The sequence below is a fragment of the Pseudophryne corroboree genome, chromosome 7, assembly GCF_028390025.1.
Source record: "Pseudophryne corroboree isolate aPseCor3 chromosome 7, aPseCor3.hap2, whole genome shotgun sequence".
NCBI classification, from domain to species: Eukaryota; Metazoa; Chordata; class Amphibia; order Anura; family Myobatrachidae; genus Pseudophryne; species Pseudophryne corroboree.
In genome coordinates, this window is record NC_086450.1 from 96,518,770 (window position 1) to 96,538,657 (window position 19,888).

A 19,888-nucleotide genomic window follows, 5' to 3' on the forward strand; every position below is an offset into this window, starting at 1 on the left:
GTATCGGTGAGGGGGCATCTCTTCGAATTCCAGCTTGTATCCCTGAGACACAATCTCTATTGCCCAGGGATCCAACTGGGAGTGAACCCACTTGTGGCTGAAATTTCGAAGAAGCACCCCCACATGAGCCACTGCGGTGATGTTGTCTGACTGAATCAGAACCGGTTGGTCGCGAAGCAGGGTCTCCGCTTGACGAAGGGCATTGTATATGGCCCTTAGTTCCAGGATGTTGATGTGAAGGCAAGTCTCTTGACTTGACCACAGTCCTTGGAAATTTCTTCCCTGTGTGACTGCACCCCAACCTCGGAGGCTTGCGTCTTTGTGACTGCACCCCAACCTCGGAGGCTTGCGTGGAGCCCCAGCATCATGCGGTGGATTTTGTAGAGGCCGGGGAGGACTTCTGTTCCTGGGAACTAGCTGTGTTGTGCAGCTTCTTTCCTCTGCCCCTGCCTCTGGCAAGAAAGGACGCACCTCGAACTTTCTTGTTTTTTTGAGATCGAAAGGACTGCATTTGATAATACGGTGCTTTCTTAGGCTGTGAGGAAATATATGGCAAAAAAATTGACTTTCCAGCAGTAGCTGTGGGGACCAGGTCCGAGAGACCCTCCCCAAACAGTTCCTCACCCTTGTAAGGTAAAACCTCCATATGCCTTTTTGAGTCAGCATCACCTGTCCATTGCCGAGTACACAGGACCCTTCTGGCAGAAATAGACATAGCATTGATTCTAGAACCCAGCAGACTAATGTCTCTTTGAGCATCTCTCATATATAGGACAGCGTCCTTAATATTCCCCAGGATCATTAAAATAGTATCCTTGTCTAAGGTATCAAGTTCTTCAGATAGGGTATCCGTCCATGCTGCTACAGCACTACACACCCAGGCCGACGCGATTGCCGGCCTCAGTAAGGTACCTGAATGTGTATAAATGGACTTCAGGGTACCCTCCTGCTTTCTATCTGCAGCATCTTTGAGGGTAGCCGTATCCTGTGACGGCAGGGCTACCTTCTTGGACAAGCGTGTTAAAGCCTTGTCCACCCTAGGGGAGGATTCCCAGCGTAACCTGTCCGTTGGCGGGAAAGGATACGCCATAAGAATCCTTTTGGAAATCTGCAGTTTTTTATCTGCAGATTCCCAAGCCTTTTCACATAACTCATTTAGCTCATGTGAGGGGGGAAAGGTTACCTGTAGCTTCTTTTCCCCATACATATGAACCCTCCCGTCAGGGACTGGGGTTTCCTCTGTGATGTGCAACACATCCTTAATTGCTATAATCATATAACGGATGGATTTAGCCAATTTTGGCTGTAACTTTGCATCATCGTAATCCATGTTGGTATCTGTGTCAACAATTTGGGATAGTGGGCGCTTCAGAGACCCCGACGGCCTCTGCGACATAGGATCAGGCATGGGCAGGGACCCTGACTGTCCTAAGGCTTCAGCTTTTTCTAACCTTTTATGTAAGGAATTCACACTATCATTTAAAACCTTCCACATATCCAACCAATCAGGTGTCGGTGCCGTCGGCAGAGACACCACATTCATTTGCTTCCGCTCTGCTTCCACATAGCCTTCCTCATCAGACATGTCGACACAAGCGTACCGACACACCACACACACAGGGAATGCCCTTTTCGAAGACAGTTCCCCCACAAGGCCCTTTGGAGAGACAGGGAGAGAGTATGCCAGCACACACCCCAGCGCTATATATCCCAGGAATAACACAGTAACTTAATGTTAACCCAGTAGCTGCTGTATATTGTGTTTTTGCGCCCAATTTATGTGCCCCCCCCTCTCTTTTTACCCTCTTCTACCGTGAATCTGCAGGGAAGAACCTGGGGAGCTTCCTCTCAGCGGAGCTGTGGAGAAAAAATGGCGCTGGTGAGTGCTGAGGGAGAAGCCCCGCCCCCTCGACGGCGGGCTTCTGTTCCGCTCAAATATGCATTTTCTTGGCGGGGGCTCATACATATATACAGTGCCCAACTGTATATATGTGTACTTTTGCCAAAAAGAGGTCCATATGCTGCCCAGGGCGCCCCCCCCCCCCCCCCCTGCGCCCTGCACCCTTACAGTGACCGGAGTATGTGAGGTGTGTGGGAGCAATGGCGCACAGCTGCAGTGCTGTGCGTTACCTCATGTGAAGAACGGAGTCTTCTGCCGCCGATTTCGAAGTCTTCTTGCTTCTCATACTCACCCGGCTTCTGTCTTCCGGCTCTGCGAGGGGGACGGCGGCGCGGCTCCGGGAACGGACGGCTAGGGTGAGATCCTGCGTACGATCCCTCTGGAGCTAATGGTGTCCAGTAGCCTAAGAAGCAGGACCTAACTTCAGAGAGTAGGGCTGCTTCTCTCCCCTCAGTCCCACGATGCAGGGAGTCTGTTGCCAGCAGAGCTCCCTGAAAATAAAAAACCTAACAAAAAACTTTCTCACAGCAAGCTCAGGAGAGCTAACTGAACAGCACCCAGCTCGTCCGGGCACAGTCTCAAACTGAGGTCTGGAGGAGGGACATAGAGGGGGGAGCCAGAGCACACCAGAATCTAAATTCTTTCTTAAAGTGCCCATGTCTCCTGCGGAGCCCGTCTATTCCCCATGGTCCTTACGGAGTCCCCAGCATCCACTAGGACGTTAGAGAAATAATATGGAATGTGGAAAGTGGTACAAGCTCAACAACGCGGGACGTAAACATGTGTGTAGATGGTGACACTAAAACTATTGGCTGATCATTGTGAATGTCAGAGGTATACAATGCGAATTTGTTGAGATATTGTTCTTTTTTCAGGTGCAACCATGGGTCGTACATGTGATATTATTCATATGTGTGTGTGTGTGTGTGTGTGTGTGTGTGTGTGTGTGTGTGTGTTTACTCTGTATAGCAAGAATAGAGGGAAGGTTTACTTGTAATATAAATGTTTTTATGAAGTGGTAGGATGAAATTATTGGTGGCACTCATTTTCATTTGTATAGCGTAAGTACAAAGGTGACAGTGTACCAGGGTAAGACACGTGTCTACACCTTAATCCACTTTTTGTATATAAATGACTATATAACGTAGTAACAGCTGGTGACTCAGGCCACTTTTCCCTACGATAATATAATTATAAAATGACACTTTATAAAATAAGACTTTATTATTTATCAGGGTTTTCCCCCGAAAAATAACGAAAAGCTGTTACATTTCTTGGCATCGATTTGACTGAGCTATTTAACAATGTTCATTTTCCAGGACAAAGCTTTCACAGAAGAGGCTGAGCCGGCGACACGATTCCCCCAAGTTCTTTGTCTGTGATCTTAATGCAGCGTGAGAGACTTCACTCCAGATCAGCCCTGGAGTAAGGTAAAAGCTCTTTTCCACCGGAGAATCCAGTGTGGGAAATGACTGCTAGCACCATCTGAAGATGGCATTAGCTGCCAGCAGCAAAGTCTAAGCCTTTCAGAGCTAGATAAACTACCACAGATTTCTGGAAACGGTGGCATCTTTGTTAACTGTTAACATTTGAGAATTCTGTGATTTCTCCAGTATTAGGTCTTTGATAAATAGCATTTATCCTATGATGACTATTTTGCAATGACAGTTAACTTGGCCCTAATGATCTATATCAGATAATGTTAAAATACTGTAATTTTATATGGCCTTTGTGGCTACTAATATCAATCACAACTTATGAACTCTGACAGTAAGCTAAGTAGAGCCTATTGAATATTTAAATAAGTGTCAAGAACAGACTCTCAAAAATACAAATATGTCACCTGATGGCTGTTGGTTTCAGTCACTTTGACATCCAAGGATCCTGTCAGCACTGCGTACCAGCTTGTACCAATGTCACCCTGCCGATACACTGCAACCAAAGAGAAAAGATTTTTATGTAACCTTAACAAATCTAAACTTTTTACGTTTTAATAGCAAATAAATTCACTGTTAGTAATTGGGACAGAGAACAGGAATATTGGCCCTCATTCCGAGTCGTTCGCTCGGTATTTTTCATCGCATCGCAGTGAAATTCCGCTTAGTGCGCATGCGCAATATTCGCACTGCGACTGCGCCAAGTATCTTTGCTATGAAGATAGTATTTTTACTCACGGCTTTTTCATCGCTCCGGCGATCGTAATGTGATTGACAGGAAATGGGTGTTACTGGGCGGAAACAGGCCGTTTTATGGGAGTGTGGCTGAAAACGCTACCGTTTCCGGAAAAAACGCAGGAGTGGCCGGAGAAACGGGGGAGTGGTTGGGCGAACGCTGGGTGTGTTTGTGACGTCATACCAGGAACGACAAGCACTGAACTGATCGCACAGGCAGAGTAAGTCTGGAGCTACTCTAAAACTGCTAAGTAGTTTGTAAGCGCAATATTGCGAATACATCGGTCGCAATTTTAAGATGCTAAGATACACTCCCAGTAGGCGTAGGCTTAGCGTGTGTAACTCTGCTAAATTCGCCTTGCGACCGATCAACTCGGAATGAGGGCCATAGTTGATGGTATTGCGATTATACCAGAACATTTGCAGTGTAGGGTGGGTGCAGTGTACAAATGACAATTCCCTTGTACTGTAACTGCTGCTTTCTGGAAGCAATCTTCTTGAATACTACAGTTGCCTCTTTGTAACTAGGAAGTAGCGTAACCCATTCCTTTACTCCTTGTTGGAGTGGGAGCTGTCTGTCTCACTTTACATGATCTGCAGAAACCCACAAGTGATAAGTGTCATAGGGGGAAATTTACTAAGCTCCCGATTTTGACCGAGATGCCGTTTTTTCATCAAAGTGTCATCTCGGTAATTTACTAAACACTAATCACGGCAGAGATGAGGGCATTCGTAATTTTTTGCAAGTCCAAGTAAAAAATTACGAATGAATACACCATCGGTCAAAACGCGGCTGTTTAAGTATGAATCTCGGTCATTTACTAAGAAGTGCAAAGCAAAAAACAAACAAACACTGCCGTGAAAAATTACAACTCGTAAAAAAGTGCTAAAAAAAAACAGACCTTTTTTTTTTATTCGTGATTGGATAGGCATGCACGGATCCATGAGATCCGTGCATGTATATCAGTGGGAAGGAGTGGAAAAGTGCTTATTTTTTCAAAAAAAATTGCGTGGGGTCCCCCCTCCTAAGCATAACCAGCCTCGGGCTCTTTGAGCCGATCCTGGTTGCAGAAATATGGGGAAAAAAATGACAGGGGTTCCCCCATATTTAAGCAACCAGCATCGGGCTCTGCGCCTGGTCCTGGTCCCAAAAATACGGGGGACAAAAAGAGTAGGGGTCCCCCATATTTTTAAAACCAGCACCGGGCTCCACTAGCTGGACAGATAATGCCACAGCCGGGGGTCACTTTTATATAGTGCCCTGCGGCCGTGGCATCAAAAATCCAACTAGTCACTCCTGGCCGGGGTACCCTGGGGGAGTGGGGACCCCTTCAATCAAGGGGTCCCCCCCCCCCAGCCACCCAAGGGCCAGGGGTGAAGCCCGAGGCTGTCCCCCCCCATCCAATGGGCTGCGGATGGGGAGGCTGATAGCCTTTGTTGTAAAAGAAAAGATATTGTTTTTAGTAGCAGTACTACAAGGCCCAGCAAGCCTCCCCCGCATGCTGGTACTTGGAGAACCACAAGTACCAGCATGCGACGGAAAAACGGGCCCGCTGGTACCTGTAGTACTACTACTAAAAAAATACCCAAAAAAAGACAAGACACACACACCGTGAAAGTATAATTTTATTACATACATACACACATACATACATACTTACCTTAAGTTCCCACGCAGGTCGGTCCTCTTCTCCAGTAGAATCCAAGGGGTACCTGTTGAAGAAATTATACTCACGAGATCCAGGGGTCCAGGCTCCTCGGGAAATCCAGGGGTAATCCACGTACTTGAAAAAAATAACAAAACGGTGTCCCGACCACGAACTGAAAGGGGACCCATGTTTGCACATGGGTCACCTTTCCACGAATGCCAGAAACCCACTTTGACTTCTGTCTAAGTGGGTTTCTTCAGCCAATCAGGGAGCGCCACGTTGTAGCACTCTCCTGATCAGCTGTGTGCTCCTGTCCTCACTGACAGGCAGCACACGGCAGTGTTACAATGTAGCGCCTATGCGCTACATTGTAACCAATGATGGGAACTTTCTGCCCTGCGGTTGACCTAAAGTGACGTCACCGCTGAGCAAGAAAGTTCCCAGCATTGGTTACAATGGAGCGCATAGGCGCTACATTGTAACACTGCCGTGTGCTGCCTGTCAGTTAGGACAGGAGCACACAGCCGATCAGGAGAGTGCTACAACGTGGCACTCCCTGATTGGCTGAAGAAACCCACTTAGACATCAGTCAGAGTGGGTTTCTGGCAGTCGGGAAAAGGGGATCCATGTGCAAACATGGGTCCCCTTTTAGTGCGTGGCTCGAGTGTCCGTTTTGTTATTTTTTTCAAGTACGTGGATTACACCTGGATTCCCCGAGGACCCTGGATCTCGTGAGTATAATTTCTTCAACAGGTACCCCTTGGATTCTACTGGAGAAGAGGACCGACCTGCGTGGGAACATAAGGTAAGTATGTATGTATGTGTGTATGTATGTAATAAAATTATACTTTCACGGTGTGTGTGTCTTGTGTTTTTTTTTGGTATTTTTTTAGTAGTAGTACTACAGGTACCAGCGGGCCCGTTTTTCCGCCGCATGCTGGTACTTGTGGTTCTCCAAGTACCAGCATGCGGGGGAGGCTTGCTGGGACTTGTAGTACTGCTACTAAAAACAATATCTTTTCTTTTACAACAAAGGCTATCAGCCCCCCCATCCGCAGCCCATTGGATGGGGGGGGACAGCCTCGGGCTTCACCCCTGGCCCTTGGGTGGCTGGGGGGGGGGGGGGACCCCTTGATTGAAGGGGTCCCCACTCCCCCAGGGTACCCCGGCCAGGGGTGACTAGTTGGATTTTTGATGCCACGGCCGCAGGGCACTATATAAAAGTGACCCCCGGCTGTGGCATTATCTGTCCAGCTAGTGGAGCCCGGTGCTGGTTTTAAAAATACGGGGGACCCCTACTCTTTTTGTCCCCCGTATTTTTGGAACCAGGACCAGGCGCAGAGCCCGATGCTGGTTGCTTAAATATGGGGGAACCCCTGTCAATTTTTTTCCCATATTTCGGCAACCAGGATCGGCTCAAAGAGCCCGAGGCTGGTTATGCTTAGGAGGGGGGACCCCACGCAATTTTTTTTAAAAATTTTACAGTGTTTAATTAAAAAAAAAAAAAAAATAGAACCCCAGCACGGATCACACAGATCCGGCCGAGATTAATTGTAAAAAAGTCGGCAGTGTTTTGCTAATCACTGCCGTAAAAAACACAAAAAAAACACGAATGACATCGACATCGGAAGAAAAGAAAAACCCGAATACGACAGCTTAGTAAATCCATCGTAACAAATTCAAAAAGTTGCAGTTTTACACTTTCGATGTCATTCGTGATTGAACTTTGACCTGAAACGGGAAAATACGAATCTTAGTAAATTTACCCCATAGTGTCTCAGTATGCCAATGGGGCATATGTATCATTGATTTTAAGAGTGATAAATTGGAGAGAGATAAACGACCAACCAATCAGCTCCTAACTGTCCCTTCCTCAGGCTGTGTTTGAAAAATGATAGTAGCTGATTGGTTGGTACTTTATTTCTATCTACTTAACCTCTCTGCAAGCGTTGATGCATATCCCTTACTGTGTTAACAATTTTGTGATATCTACACTAAAATACTGAACATGCCATTTTGGTACAGTCCCCTGTGCTAACAAGTAAAGGGGGCATCCTCTGATACTAGATTTGTGTGTAGATACAGTGAATCCGGTAAGTATTCACATCGCTTCACTTTTTCCACATTTTGTTATGTTACAGCCTTATTCCAAAATGAAATAATTAATTTTTTCCCCTCAAAATTCTACACACAAATCCCCATAATAACAACGTGAAAAAAGTTTTTGTTGAGATTTTTGCAAATTTATTAAAAACTAAAAAACTAAGAAATCACATGTACATAAGTATTCACAGGCTTTGCTCAATACTTTGTTGATGCACCTTTGGCAGCAATTACAGCCTCAAGTCTTTCTGAATATGATGCCACAAGTTTGGCACACCTACTGTATCTTTGGGTATTTCTAGGAGCATTCTGGGCCATTCTGAGGTCAGTGTAGAGATGTGCCCTGTATCACTGGGCACATCAGAGCGGCAGTATGCAGGGGATCTGTGTCCCCTGCAGTTCCAGGCCATAGACAGCGCTAGGGCACCTTGTCTGTCCACAGCGCTGGCTGTACAGTGGTGGCGGGTATCCGGTGCCGGGACCGTGCATTGCTGCCCTGCACCGGACCGGAGGCGGCGACGGGCAGCGCCACAGAAGCGGCGCTTCAAACTTGACGCTGAATCGGCAGCCAATGAGAAGCGCTGTCCGCGGCATTTGAAATCCGGCGCCATCCGTGAGCCGATCACTGCTCGTGGGGCGCCGGGCAATCACAGGCGCCGCGGCGAGCCAATCGGTGCTTGCCGCATCATAGGCCCCGCTCCCTTGGAGTGACTTTAGACGCCGCCAGGACCCAGAGGAAGGAGGAGTCCGTGCTGAAGAGTGGTGAAGAGGCCAGAAGACGCCGGCAACCAGGAGAAGAATGTCCAGCGGTGGCTGGACGCAGAAGGACGGCGGAGGCGACGCTGCTGGCCTGGACGGGTCAGCGGCAGAAGAGCACCTCTGGAGCAGGTGAGGCCTCGGTGAGGCTCAAACCCCTCCCGTCCTCCCTAGACCACCATGGAATGGGCATTAGGCCCGGAGGCACAGTCAGGCCCTCTAGGCCTGTGGGCATATAGTGTCGGGTCTGCTAGGCCCGTGGCCCCATTAGGTAAATAAGTGTGATCTAGGCGTTAAGCCCAAATTACTCCAACGGCCGCATGTTAGGCGGGCGCTAGGCCCATGGGCAAAGTCAGGCCTCTGGCCTGTGTGTAGCTAGGGGGCATTAGGCCCAGTATCGACAGTGTGTGCCCCCAAGGTGAATAAAGGTGGTACTGGGCACTAAGCCCAGGCCACTTCGGTGTGTACAGGTAGGCAGGCCCGCTTGACCTGAGCCCCTGTTAAGTTAGTGAAGGGGGAGGTGGGTAGACTGTGTGGCGCCCACTACCCAGTAACAGTAAAGCAGATAGGTAATCAAAGGGACAGCGCCGTTGGATATTCTTGCCCCGTACTGTTTGGTAATGTGTGTTGTTTCCGTGCAGGGCAAAGTTTGTTTTAGTGTTTGTAGAATTAGTGTTGCACCACATACACCTGAGCTAGTTTGAGGGCTCTGTTTAATGAAGCTAGTGTAGCGGATGCACACTACGGTAGCTTTCGGCCCTGCGCGGCTGTTGTTTGTTCTGCCTCCTTACAGGGACCTGTAAGTGGAGAGGAAGATCGCAGTGCAAGATTGGCAATGGTGAATAACATCTGTCTCTCTGTGCCTCCTGTCTGTCCTGAGCGCCGATTCGGTGGACCTTGCACGGCCATGCGAGGTCCAGGGTGCACCTCAGCGTGGTGGCTGAGGCTTTGTACCTGTGATGTCATTTTACCCAACCGGTAAAAGGTCACCGTCACCCCTGGGGTATCCTCTTTTCCGGTGGAAGAAGAGTTGATACCCCTTAATTGGTTCACCTTTCTTCCCAGTTCGCCCGTCGTCAGCTCCTGGAAGGGGATCGCCGTGTCCGGGTCCAACTGAGGTTCCAGGTCCGTCTAAGTCTCCGCGACCTGAAGGTGAGAGTGCAACGAGGTAAGCAGCAAGACTACACCTGCCCAGCAGCAGGCACTGCACCCGCACCGCCACTCTTACATCAGTGCAACTTCTTCTGCAACCTGTTTGCATGTTAGTTCTCTGACTCCCAGTTTCCAAAGTTTGCCTCTTGTTCCTGGTTTCAGTTTATTCACAGTTCCGTCTCCAGAGTCTCTACCAGCTTGGCTCATATGCTCCTGGGCCTAGAATGGCACCGTGTAAGTCCAACTGCTGGCGCCGATCCGCCACAATCCACCTCCGACACTGCCCAGCCGTGAGTGTCGACACAGCCACGGATCACGGTATACCGGTTCCTACGTCTCCTCTGTAGTCATCAGTTCGGACCCCTAGTTCCGGCTTTATCCTCCTTACTTCATTATCTTCATCTTCATTATCATACACTTCAAGCGAAGAAACTTTATTCAACCAGCCCGCTTCCATACCGAAGAGACCGCCTCCAAATCAGAACCATGCACTGAGACACCAAATCCAGCCATTACCTCAGTATTAACTAGGGACTCAGTCCAAACACCTCACTTCCATCCCGGAGAGTCCGTCATCCAACCTGAACCCAACTCGGAGTCACCAGCCCCAGCTAGTATCCCCCTGACAGTTTGCACTGACCCCATGGATCCGACTGGATCTCAGGCCTTGAGTACGGACCTCTTACAAACCATTGCTGCCCGTCTGGAGGGGTTGGAAGCAACCCAGCGAGAGTTAACTCAGTGTCTAGAAGAGATGTCTTTACGACAAGATTCTTTCCAGTCCTCGTTGGATAGAGCACGTCCCTCAGTTCAGACCAATTCCTCCGTTAGTCAAGTTATCTCTTCTACTGCTGTTTCGACTTCATCTCATTTGCAGCTACCGACCCCCAACAAGTTTGACGGGAATCCCAAGTAGTGTCGCCGCTTCCTAAGTCAATGCGATGTGCATTTCACCCTACAGCCTGGCCACTTCCCTACTTCCAAGACGAAGGTGACTTACATCGTCTCCCTGTTGACCGGTTCGGCCTTAGAGTGGGTTTCTCCTCTGTGGGAAAGGGACGATCCTATACTGAGTGACCATGCCAGATTAATTTTCACACTTCAAAAGATCTTTGATGAGCCCGGAAGGATTTCTTCAGCTTCTTCAGAGATTATGAGTCTCCGCCAGGGAAACAGAACTGTAGGTCAACATGTCATACAATTTCAGACACTTGCCTCAGAGCTAGGGTGGAATGAGGAAGCCCTCATTTCTGCATTTTGGAATGGACTATCTGAAAGTTTGATAGACGACCTGGCGACACGGGATCTTCCCACCAAATTAGATGACCTAATCTCGCTATGTAACAAATTACATTTGAGATTCCGGGAAGGACAGGTCGAGAAGGGTCAGAGTGAACGATTTAAGCCACGGGTTACTCCTTCTCCACCACCTATCTCGTCAGCTCCAGACTCCATAGAGGAGCCCATGCAAATCAATTGAGCCCGTCTGACACCTGAGGAGCGGCTGAAGCGCTGCCGCGAGAATTGGTACATGTATTGTGGGAACTCTGGCCATCTTGTTGCTTCTTGCCCACGGAGACCAGGAAACCAGGTTGGGAGTAATTAACCATTCTCCAAGGAACTACAAGTCTGAGATTCTAGTCACACTGGAGTGGTCACAAGAGGTTTATTCTGTCTCTTCTCTTTAAGATTCCGGAGGCAGTGGAAATTTTATCTCAGCAGAACTCATCCGGAAACACCAAATTCCTACTCGGTCCCTGGATCAGGGTATTATTCTTACTGCGGTAGATGACAACCGAATCTCCAACTAAACTGCCCTTCTTCAAACCCTTCCTCTTTGTCTTCGTATAGGGGTACTCCATGCTGAACAGATAGAATTCTTAGTAATTGCCAAAGCCTCTCATGTAATAGTCCTCAGCCTCCCTTGACAATGCAAATTCTCTCATGGGGAAAGGCTTTCTTTTCGTCTTGTTTGTCCAATAATCCACCCATTCGAAGTACCAGTTGTAACCTTACAGATGCCATTCTCTCTCAGTATTCAGCGTTCAGAGATGTTTTTAGTAAACAAAGTGCCAATGTCCTTCCTCCCCATAGATCCTGGGATTGTCCGATAGAGCTAATGCCAGGGAAAAGTCGATGTCCAAATATATTTGATAAAACTTAAGTAAGGGGTTTATTTGCCCATCCACATCGCCTGCTGGTGCTGTTTTTTTTTTTGTAAGCAAGAAGGATGGAGGCCTTCGACTATAGGGGCTTGAATGAGATCACCAAAAAGATTGGATACCCATTACTGTTGATAACGGAACTTTTTGATCGGGTCAAAAGATCTGAGGGATGCCTACAACCTAATACGAATTTGTGCTGGAGACGAATGGTAGATGTCATTTAATACCAGAGATGGGCACTACGAATACCTAGTAATGTCATTTGGACTCAGCAATGCTCATGCTGTCTTCCAAAATTTCATAAATGAGATCTTCCGTGACATGCTGTACAAGTCTGTAGTAGTTTATTTGGATGATATTTAAAAAATTTTTTCAGACATCCAGTCACACCGGCAACAAGTCCGTGAGGTACTTTGAAGGTTACGGGAGAATCATCTTTATTGTACATTGGAAAAGTACGTGTTTGAGGTAACCTCCATTCCGTTCCTCAGTCACATTATCTCCGCCTCAGGTCTCCAAATGGATCCCGAAAAGGTTCCGGCTATTCTCAACTGGGCCCAGCCTACTACACTTCATGCCGTACAAAGATTCCTGGGATTTGCCAACTATTATCGCAAATTCATTAAAGGTCTTTCTACCATAGTCGCTCCCATTGTGGCTCTAACCTGTAAAGGAGCTAACCCTTCACACTGGTCACCTGAAGCTATTTCCGCCTTTCAACTACTCAAACAATCCTTTGTCACAGCACCAGTCCTCCACCTCCAAGTCCCGTCTTAACTCCTACAATCTTTGCAGGAACCACTATCCAACCTTCTACAGGGAAAACTTTTGTTCCACCTGACATCCGAAAGAAACTTGTTCTTTGGGCTCACACATCCCATTTTTCCGGACATGTCGGGATCCATAAGACTCTAGAGTGTGTACCATGATCTTATTGGTGGCCCACCATGAGATCCGACGTGACTGACTTTGTGTCCTCTTGCATCAAGTGCTCTCAGCATAAAACACCTTGTCAAGCTCCTTTAGGACCTTTGCAACCTCTTCCTGTTCCCCAGTGACCTTGGACCCAATTGTCTATGGACTTCATTACAGACTTACCTCGCTCTCAAGGCTTCACTACAATCTGGGTGACCATTGATCGATTTTCGAAGATGGCCCATTTTGTTCCCCTCAAGGGTCTTCCCACTGCTCTGGAGTTGTCCCGACTTTTCATATCCACTATTCTTAGGCTACATGGATTACCTTCGGAGATCACATCTGATCGAGGGGTTCAATTTGTGGCTAAATTTTGGAAGTCCCTCTGCTCAGTGTTTCAAGTCAAGTTGAAACTTTCCACAGCATATCACCCTCAGACTAACGGTCAAACGGAAAGCGTACATCAAGATTTGGAAAACTTTTTACGTATTCATTTATCATCATCACAAGATGATTGGGTTGAGCTTCTACCCTGGATGGAGTTTGCCCATAATAACTCTTAGCATTCTTCTTTCAAAACCACTCCGTTCTTCACTGTTTATGGTATGCATTCCCGAGTCCCAGAATTTCTAAGTCTACCTACTCAGGACCTTCCAGCAGTTGAATCCTCGGTTCAGCAATTCTCTAGTAACTGGAAACGTGTACATTCTGCTCTTTGCAAGTCCTCCTGCCAATATAAGTTTTGGGCCGACAAGAAAAGACGTGCTGTACCCATACTTAAAGTGGGAGATCTGGTGTGGCTGTCTACTCGGAACTTGAGGTTTCGGGTCCCTTCTATGAAGCTCGCCCCCTGTTTCATTGGACCATTCCCTATAGAAAAAGTCATCAATCCGGTTGCCTTCAAACTCAAGCTCCCTCCATATTTGCGAGTTCCTAACTCCTTCCATATTTTCCTGCTAAAACCTTTAGTTCTTAATCGTTTTCAAGGAAACCTTCCATGACCTCCTAGAGTCCTTACTGAGTGTGGAAAAAGTGAAGCGCTATGAATACTTTCTGGATGCACTGTATATTTGTATCCAACCCACAAACTTATTTGTTAGAAACCACTGACTCAATGACCCATCTTTGTGAACATTTCTTATTAATGTTTTCATTGGAGAGTCGGTAGTATATTTTATCTCATAAGTGGTAACAATTGGTGGTTTGGTCATTAATTTGATATAAAATCTGAATCTCCTGTTCTCTTATTGCGTAGAACGAGGGCATCCAAACTACGGCCTGTGGGCCAAATTACTGACTGCTACCTGCTGTAAGCTGGCCCACTGACCGGCATCCTGAAACCGGCAACTTTGGCAGCCTGAAAGCCAACCCCAACCCTATCATCAGATGTCCCCAAACTTTCCTGTTTCTACTGCAGAGAGACACTCTGTGGATTCTTGTCTCTGCATTAAGTACCAAAATGGGAGAAATGGAGCTGCTGCACCAGCCTAGCCCAGCATCTCTTCCCACATGCCAATCTAGATGCGGAGCTCTGCACAATGTTTTCAGGGCAGATACAGTAACTACATTTTCTCCTTGCCCCTGAGTCCTCATCTCCCTCGGTTATTCTGTCTGTTATACGGTCAGCATCGCTGCCCTCCATTGTCCCTACCTTCATTTTTCAATAAAAAGGTCCATTCGCCATTATATTTTTACTGAAGTATCACCTCTGAAAAGCTGCTCTTTCTGCAGAGACAGCTTTTCGGAAATGTGATAAACATCACCTGATCCCCTGCTCTACTTTTATTTTATTTGTCAGTTTTTAAACGGCGCATGCACAATGTTTAGGGAGCACAGATGAGTAGAAAAAATAAACATATAAATAAAAAAAGTTTTGTATTTAAAAAAAAGTACTGCATTTACAAGTGCCCTTGTTGAAAATGAGCAGCTGCTCCGGCAAGTGAAATATGTCATAAGTGGGCAGCAGGGAGACAGTGGAGGTACCTTGGAGCTAGTAGCAGGAGGACGGTGGAGGTGCCTTGGGGGGTGATTCAGATCTGATCGTAGATCAAAATCTCGGACATGCGGGGGTTGCCCAGCACAGAGCATCTGCCGAGTAGCTCCCTGCCTATGCAGCCTAGCTGTGAAGGCAGGCAGCTACCCGCTATGTTTAGGGTCGCAGCGGCCCGCCCCGCAAACGGTTTTGGACACTCCTACGTTGTCCAGACCGGGTTCACTATGGTATGCCGGCGGTCGGGCTCCCGGCGACCAGCATACCGGCGCCGGGTGCCCGACCGCCGGCTTACCGACAGTGTGGCGAGTGCAAATGAGCCCCTTGCGGGCTCGCTGCGCTCGCCACGCTACGCGCGCCACACTATTTTATTCTCCCTCCAGGGGGGTCGTGGACCCCCACGAGGGAGAATAAGTGTCGGTATGCCGGCTGTCGGGATTCCGGCGCCGGTATAATGTGCGCCGGGATCCCGTCAGTCGGCATACTGAAGACCACCCATCCAGACCGCACCCCCCAACGCCACCGCAATGCCGCCGACACTCCTACGGCCCACTGCCTGCATTCTCAATGGAGGTGTGTGCCCCATACTAATGTGGACTTTAACAGGACAGTATATTGTATGTACAGTATAGCCTGGTGGCCCAGGTCAGCCAACCTTCTCCATAATTAGTGACTTTTATTCTAGATGGCCTGGACACGTTTAAATATTAGGATTGAAAATCCCACCAACCCCAGAGGTAGAGGTGTCCCCTATCTCAGACAAGCAGCAGAGATTTCATAAGGTGACTCGCAAGAGTTTTGGGAGAGAATGGAGTGAAGCTCCTGCCTTGTAAGGAGGTTTGGAATGAGGCTGTTGCCAGGAGTCGGGAGATCCTGTCAGCCCGTTTATCTGGAGACCTGGCTCTGCGGAGAGGATCCAGTATACACAGCTAAGCATTTGCTCCATCGGGAGCTGTCCCAGGCGTGTGGCTGGTGTGCCGGGTGATTAGTCGGCATGCCCTAGCTTTGACAGGCGAAGGACCATCAGGCCAAAAGTGACCGGGATCGGGGGCGTGGCCTAGCTGCTGCTGTGAGTGGAAGTGTCTCAGCATAGCTCCAGGATTTCTGGCACTTCTCTCCCTCCCTGAACATCCATCTCTGCTCCTTTCAGCCTGGTGCCCTCTCCCCCACTCCTGCTGCTGTGCGATGGCCGGTTGGTGAGGTCCGCGGAATCGGGGAGCACTCCTGGAGGCTCCTGCAGATTGCGGCCTACCTTCTGCCCTGAAGCCGGGGACTAAATTTTCAAGCCTACCCGGGCCGGACTTCAGGAACCCGGGAAAACGGGACGTGGCTCCGCCGGACGGCTCCTACCTCTCCCTGCAGGCTCCTGGGGGGTCTCTGGGGGCTCCCAGAGGCCGAGGACCCGTGGGCCCTTGTGTTTTTACTCCTGTGTGCCTGGGATCCACCTCTGTCTCCAGCTGGGAAGGAGACATTCACAGCCAGTGCCCATTTTGGATTCTTCAGTCTGTGCATCTCTGCAGCTCTGTCCCCTCCTTCTGAGGCTGAAACTGAACCCCGAGCTAGACCAGGACCAGTGATATGTGCCTGGGGCCCTCCTCCAGCTTTTTCTACTACATTTCCCCTGGGGTGTGTATTCCATTATGTGGTAGTGCCTTCGATTCCTGCTGGAATCCACTGTACTGGATCTGAGTACCCCCTTGCTGGGATTTGTTGTGCCTCTCTCATATTTGTCATTTCTCCCCGACCCTGCAAAGATCTCTCTGCATGTAATAATGTTTGAATAGGGATGTTATGTGCTCTGTCCTCTCTACGCCTCCACCCGGGGTTCTCATGCATACATAGTAGCTTCTGTTTGGAACCAGCATACTACTCTGCCTCCAGGGCCTGTGACGCATTGGCCTTCCAGTTTCACTCGTCTACTCCTTCTACTGCAGCCCTCTAACGATGCCCGCTAAAAAAATTAAGGACGCACTCCCGCCCCCGGTGGCTTTCTCTAATCAAAAAGGGGCCCGTATCTCCTTGTCTCCTGCCGGGAGCTCCATCCCATCGAGCCAACCTTACCGTCCTAAGGAGAGTTCTGGCGATTCCTTATCGGTCCCTGGGGTGGACTCTAATTCTACGGATCTTCTCACTGTCAAGACTCTGTGTCAAGTCCTTGCGGCTTTTAAATCTGAGCTCACTCAAGACCTCTCTCTGGCTATCCGTGAAGTTAAAGTGGAGCTAACTGCTTTAGGTGATCGCACAGACCATCTTGAAAGTAAAATGGAGGAACTGGTGTCCTCTCATAATGACCTTATTTCGGCCCATGACCGACAACAATCTGAGATGGAGACGTATAAAGACAAAATGGCGGATATAGAGGACAGGTTGCGTAGAAATAATATTAAAATCCGAGGTATCCCAGACTCTGTGGCCAATTCGGAACTTCTGGACTATGCTATGTCCCTCTTCCGCAAACTGCTACCTGGGGCGGACGACAGAGACCTTCTCATCTATCGCATTCACCGGCTTCCGAAACCACGGTCGGTTTCCGCCTCCTACACTCGGGCTACCCTCCTCCATGTTCACTTCTTCACGACCAAGGAATGGATAATGCAAGCTGCCAGATCTGCGTCTGATTCGGATACGCTTGGAGGCATACAAATATTTCCTGACTTCTCAGCACTGACCATCTCTAAACGCAGAGCTCTGGCTCCTATCACGGAGGCACTACGTTCTCATGACATTAGATACAGAAGGGGCTTCCCAGTGAAATTGGTGATTTCCCATGAGAATTCCTCCTACGTAGTTGCCACTCTGGACGCTGGTGTTAAGCTGCTTAATGACTGGGATGTTTCGGTCAAAGTTCCCTCTACATTGAAACCTCGCCTGCCACTTACCCGTGAGTGGTCTGCGACCTGACTGAGTATTCAATGTTCCAATTAATGTAGTTCCTGGTTGATCTTCATGTTTGGGGACTCCGTCCCCCTTATAATGCATACCGGATACGTGAGTTTATCTGTTATATATGTGTATGCTTTTGGTTCCTACATTTGCTGTTTATATTACTATGTGTACCTGCATTTTCCTCTGATTCTATCTCTTTTATCTTTTTTTCTTCTTCTTACTGTACACATGAGGGTATCTCACTAGTCACTTACATTATTTGTTGATGTGCTTGTTGGTACCCTCATTGGTACTTGTAGTTTGGCAATACGTTATTGCTCCAGGTATACATGTGCTTTTTGTACCCCGGGTGGTGATACTACCGCCACCTCCCCATACTTTTTCTACTGCATACCTTTCCCCTGCAGTAGCAATGCGGTCCCAATATAATGGGCCCTTTTGGTTTTTCCTGCCTGTCCTTTCCTCTTTTTTCCCTAGTTTGTCCCCCCCCCCCCCCCCCCCCCCGCCAATTTGGGATGTCAGCTGTTTTTGCTTTTTCTATATTTTAAATGGTACGAATATATTCATTGAATGTTAAAGGGTTGAACTCCCCCAATAAACGCAGGGTAGCCTTGACCACTTTTCATAAACACAGAGCTGACATAGTTGCCTTGCAGGAAACACATTTTTCGTCAGCAGGTCCCCCGGCTCTGAGAGACCGGAGATACCCAGTTGGCTTTTTTGCAAATGGCCCCTTCAAGCGCAATGGAGTGGCTGTTCTTTTTCGGAGCTCTGTTTCGTTTGAACTGCTGTCCCAGATAGCTGACAAGAATGGACGTTTCCTAATTCTAGTTGGAAAATTAGAGGATAAGATGGTTACGATTGTATCTCTCTACGCTCCCAATTCTAACCAAGTCCCCTTCCTTAGAAAAGTTTGCTCGACTATTGCGAGGGTTCGTCAGGGTGCCCTGCTTATGTTGGGCGACTATAATTTAGTGCTTGATCCTAAATTAGATAGTCTTCTTCCCAGATGTCTGCGGCTCCGGCTGGCCCGTCACTCGCCTTCCGTAATTTGCTGGCAGAATATGACCTGTATGACTTGTGGAGAGCTCAGAACCCAACTTCGAGAGATTATACGTATTTCTCTCCAGTGCACAATTCCTACTCTCGCATAGATCTTATTCTTTGCGATAAATGGACTTTGCAGCACTCAGCACAGGTGGATGTTCTACCTATTTCCTGGTCCGATCATGCTCCTCTCCTATGGTCTTGGAATATTTGCCACCAATTTACCCCCCCTTGGCCATGGCGCCTATCTGCCCACCTGCTGTCGGACCCTATATCTAAAAAAGCGATTGATGATTGCATCGCCCTCTATATGGAAACTAATTCCCCCTCAGATACTTCTGTCACGACTTTCTGGTGTGCCCTTAAGGCAGTTGTGAGAGGCACTGCGATCCAAGCCGGTGCGAGACTCAAACAACAAGCTATCCAACAACAACAAGACTTGGAATCTAAACTTAAGGAGGTTGAAGATAGGAATAAGCTCCACCCCTCTAGGGCCCTACGTAGGGAATTAAAGGATATCCGAGGCCAACTTCAGAAACTCCTTATGAGACGGACCCAGTTTGCTTTAAATAGGTTGAGACAGAAATTTTACCTGACTGGTAATAGACCGGGGAAAATGCTGGCTCGCAAGCTCCGTGCTCTCCAGGCTCGTAATAGGATTAGACATCTGATTTCTCCTCAGGGTGGTAAAGTGTCCAATCCATATGACATAGCGAATCAATTTGCTAGATATTATACCAAGCTGTACAACCTTTCTTCTGATCCCCTTACTTTTCAACCCACTCCTGATTCTATACAATCCTTCCTAGCCGATGTCAAACTCCCCTCCCTTTCTGCGGAACAGCTCGAGACACTAAATGCCCCGTGGACCCCCTCCGAGGTAATTCAAGTAATTAAATCACTCCCGCATAGTAAAGCCCCCGGTCCAGATGGCTTCATAAATGAATTTTATGTTTCTCTCTGTGATCAACTATCGCCCACCCTGACCTCCTTGTATAATTCAATCTCCTTTCTTGGTGCTTTCCCTACAGAAATGCTGGAGGCTCAAATTATCACTATACCCAAGCCAGGTAAAAACCCAGCGCATTGTCAAAATTATAGGCCCATTGCACTATTGAACGGCGATATTAACATTTTTGCGAAACTTGTCGCTT

The 19,888-nt window shown here is 48.1% G+C and overlaps 1 protein-coding gene across 3 annotated transcripts in view; it reads right to left on the minus strand.

The window, feature by feature from the left end:
• RAPGEF4 (Rap guanine nucleotide exchange factor 4) overlaps positions 1-19,888 on the minus strand; it is a 626,758-nt gene that overhangs the window by 544,112 nt on the left and 62,758 nt on the right. For all 3 annotated transcript variants that reach the window (XM_063933451.1, XM_063933450.1, XM_063933453.1), the window contains exon 3: positions 3,744-3,832. In XM_063933451.1, coding sequence (XP_063789521.1) covers positions 3,744-3,832 — 89 coding nt within the window. The remainder of the gene's footprint in view (positions 1-3,743; positions 3,833-19,888) is intronic.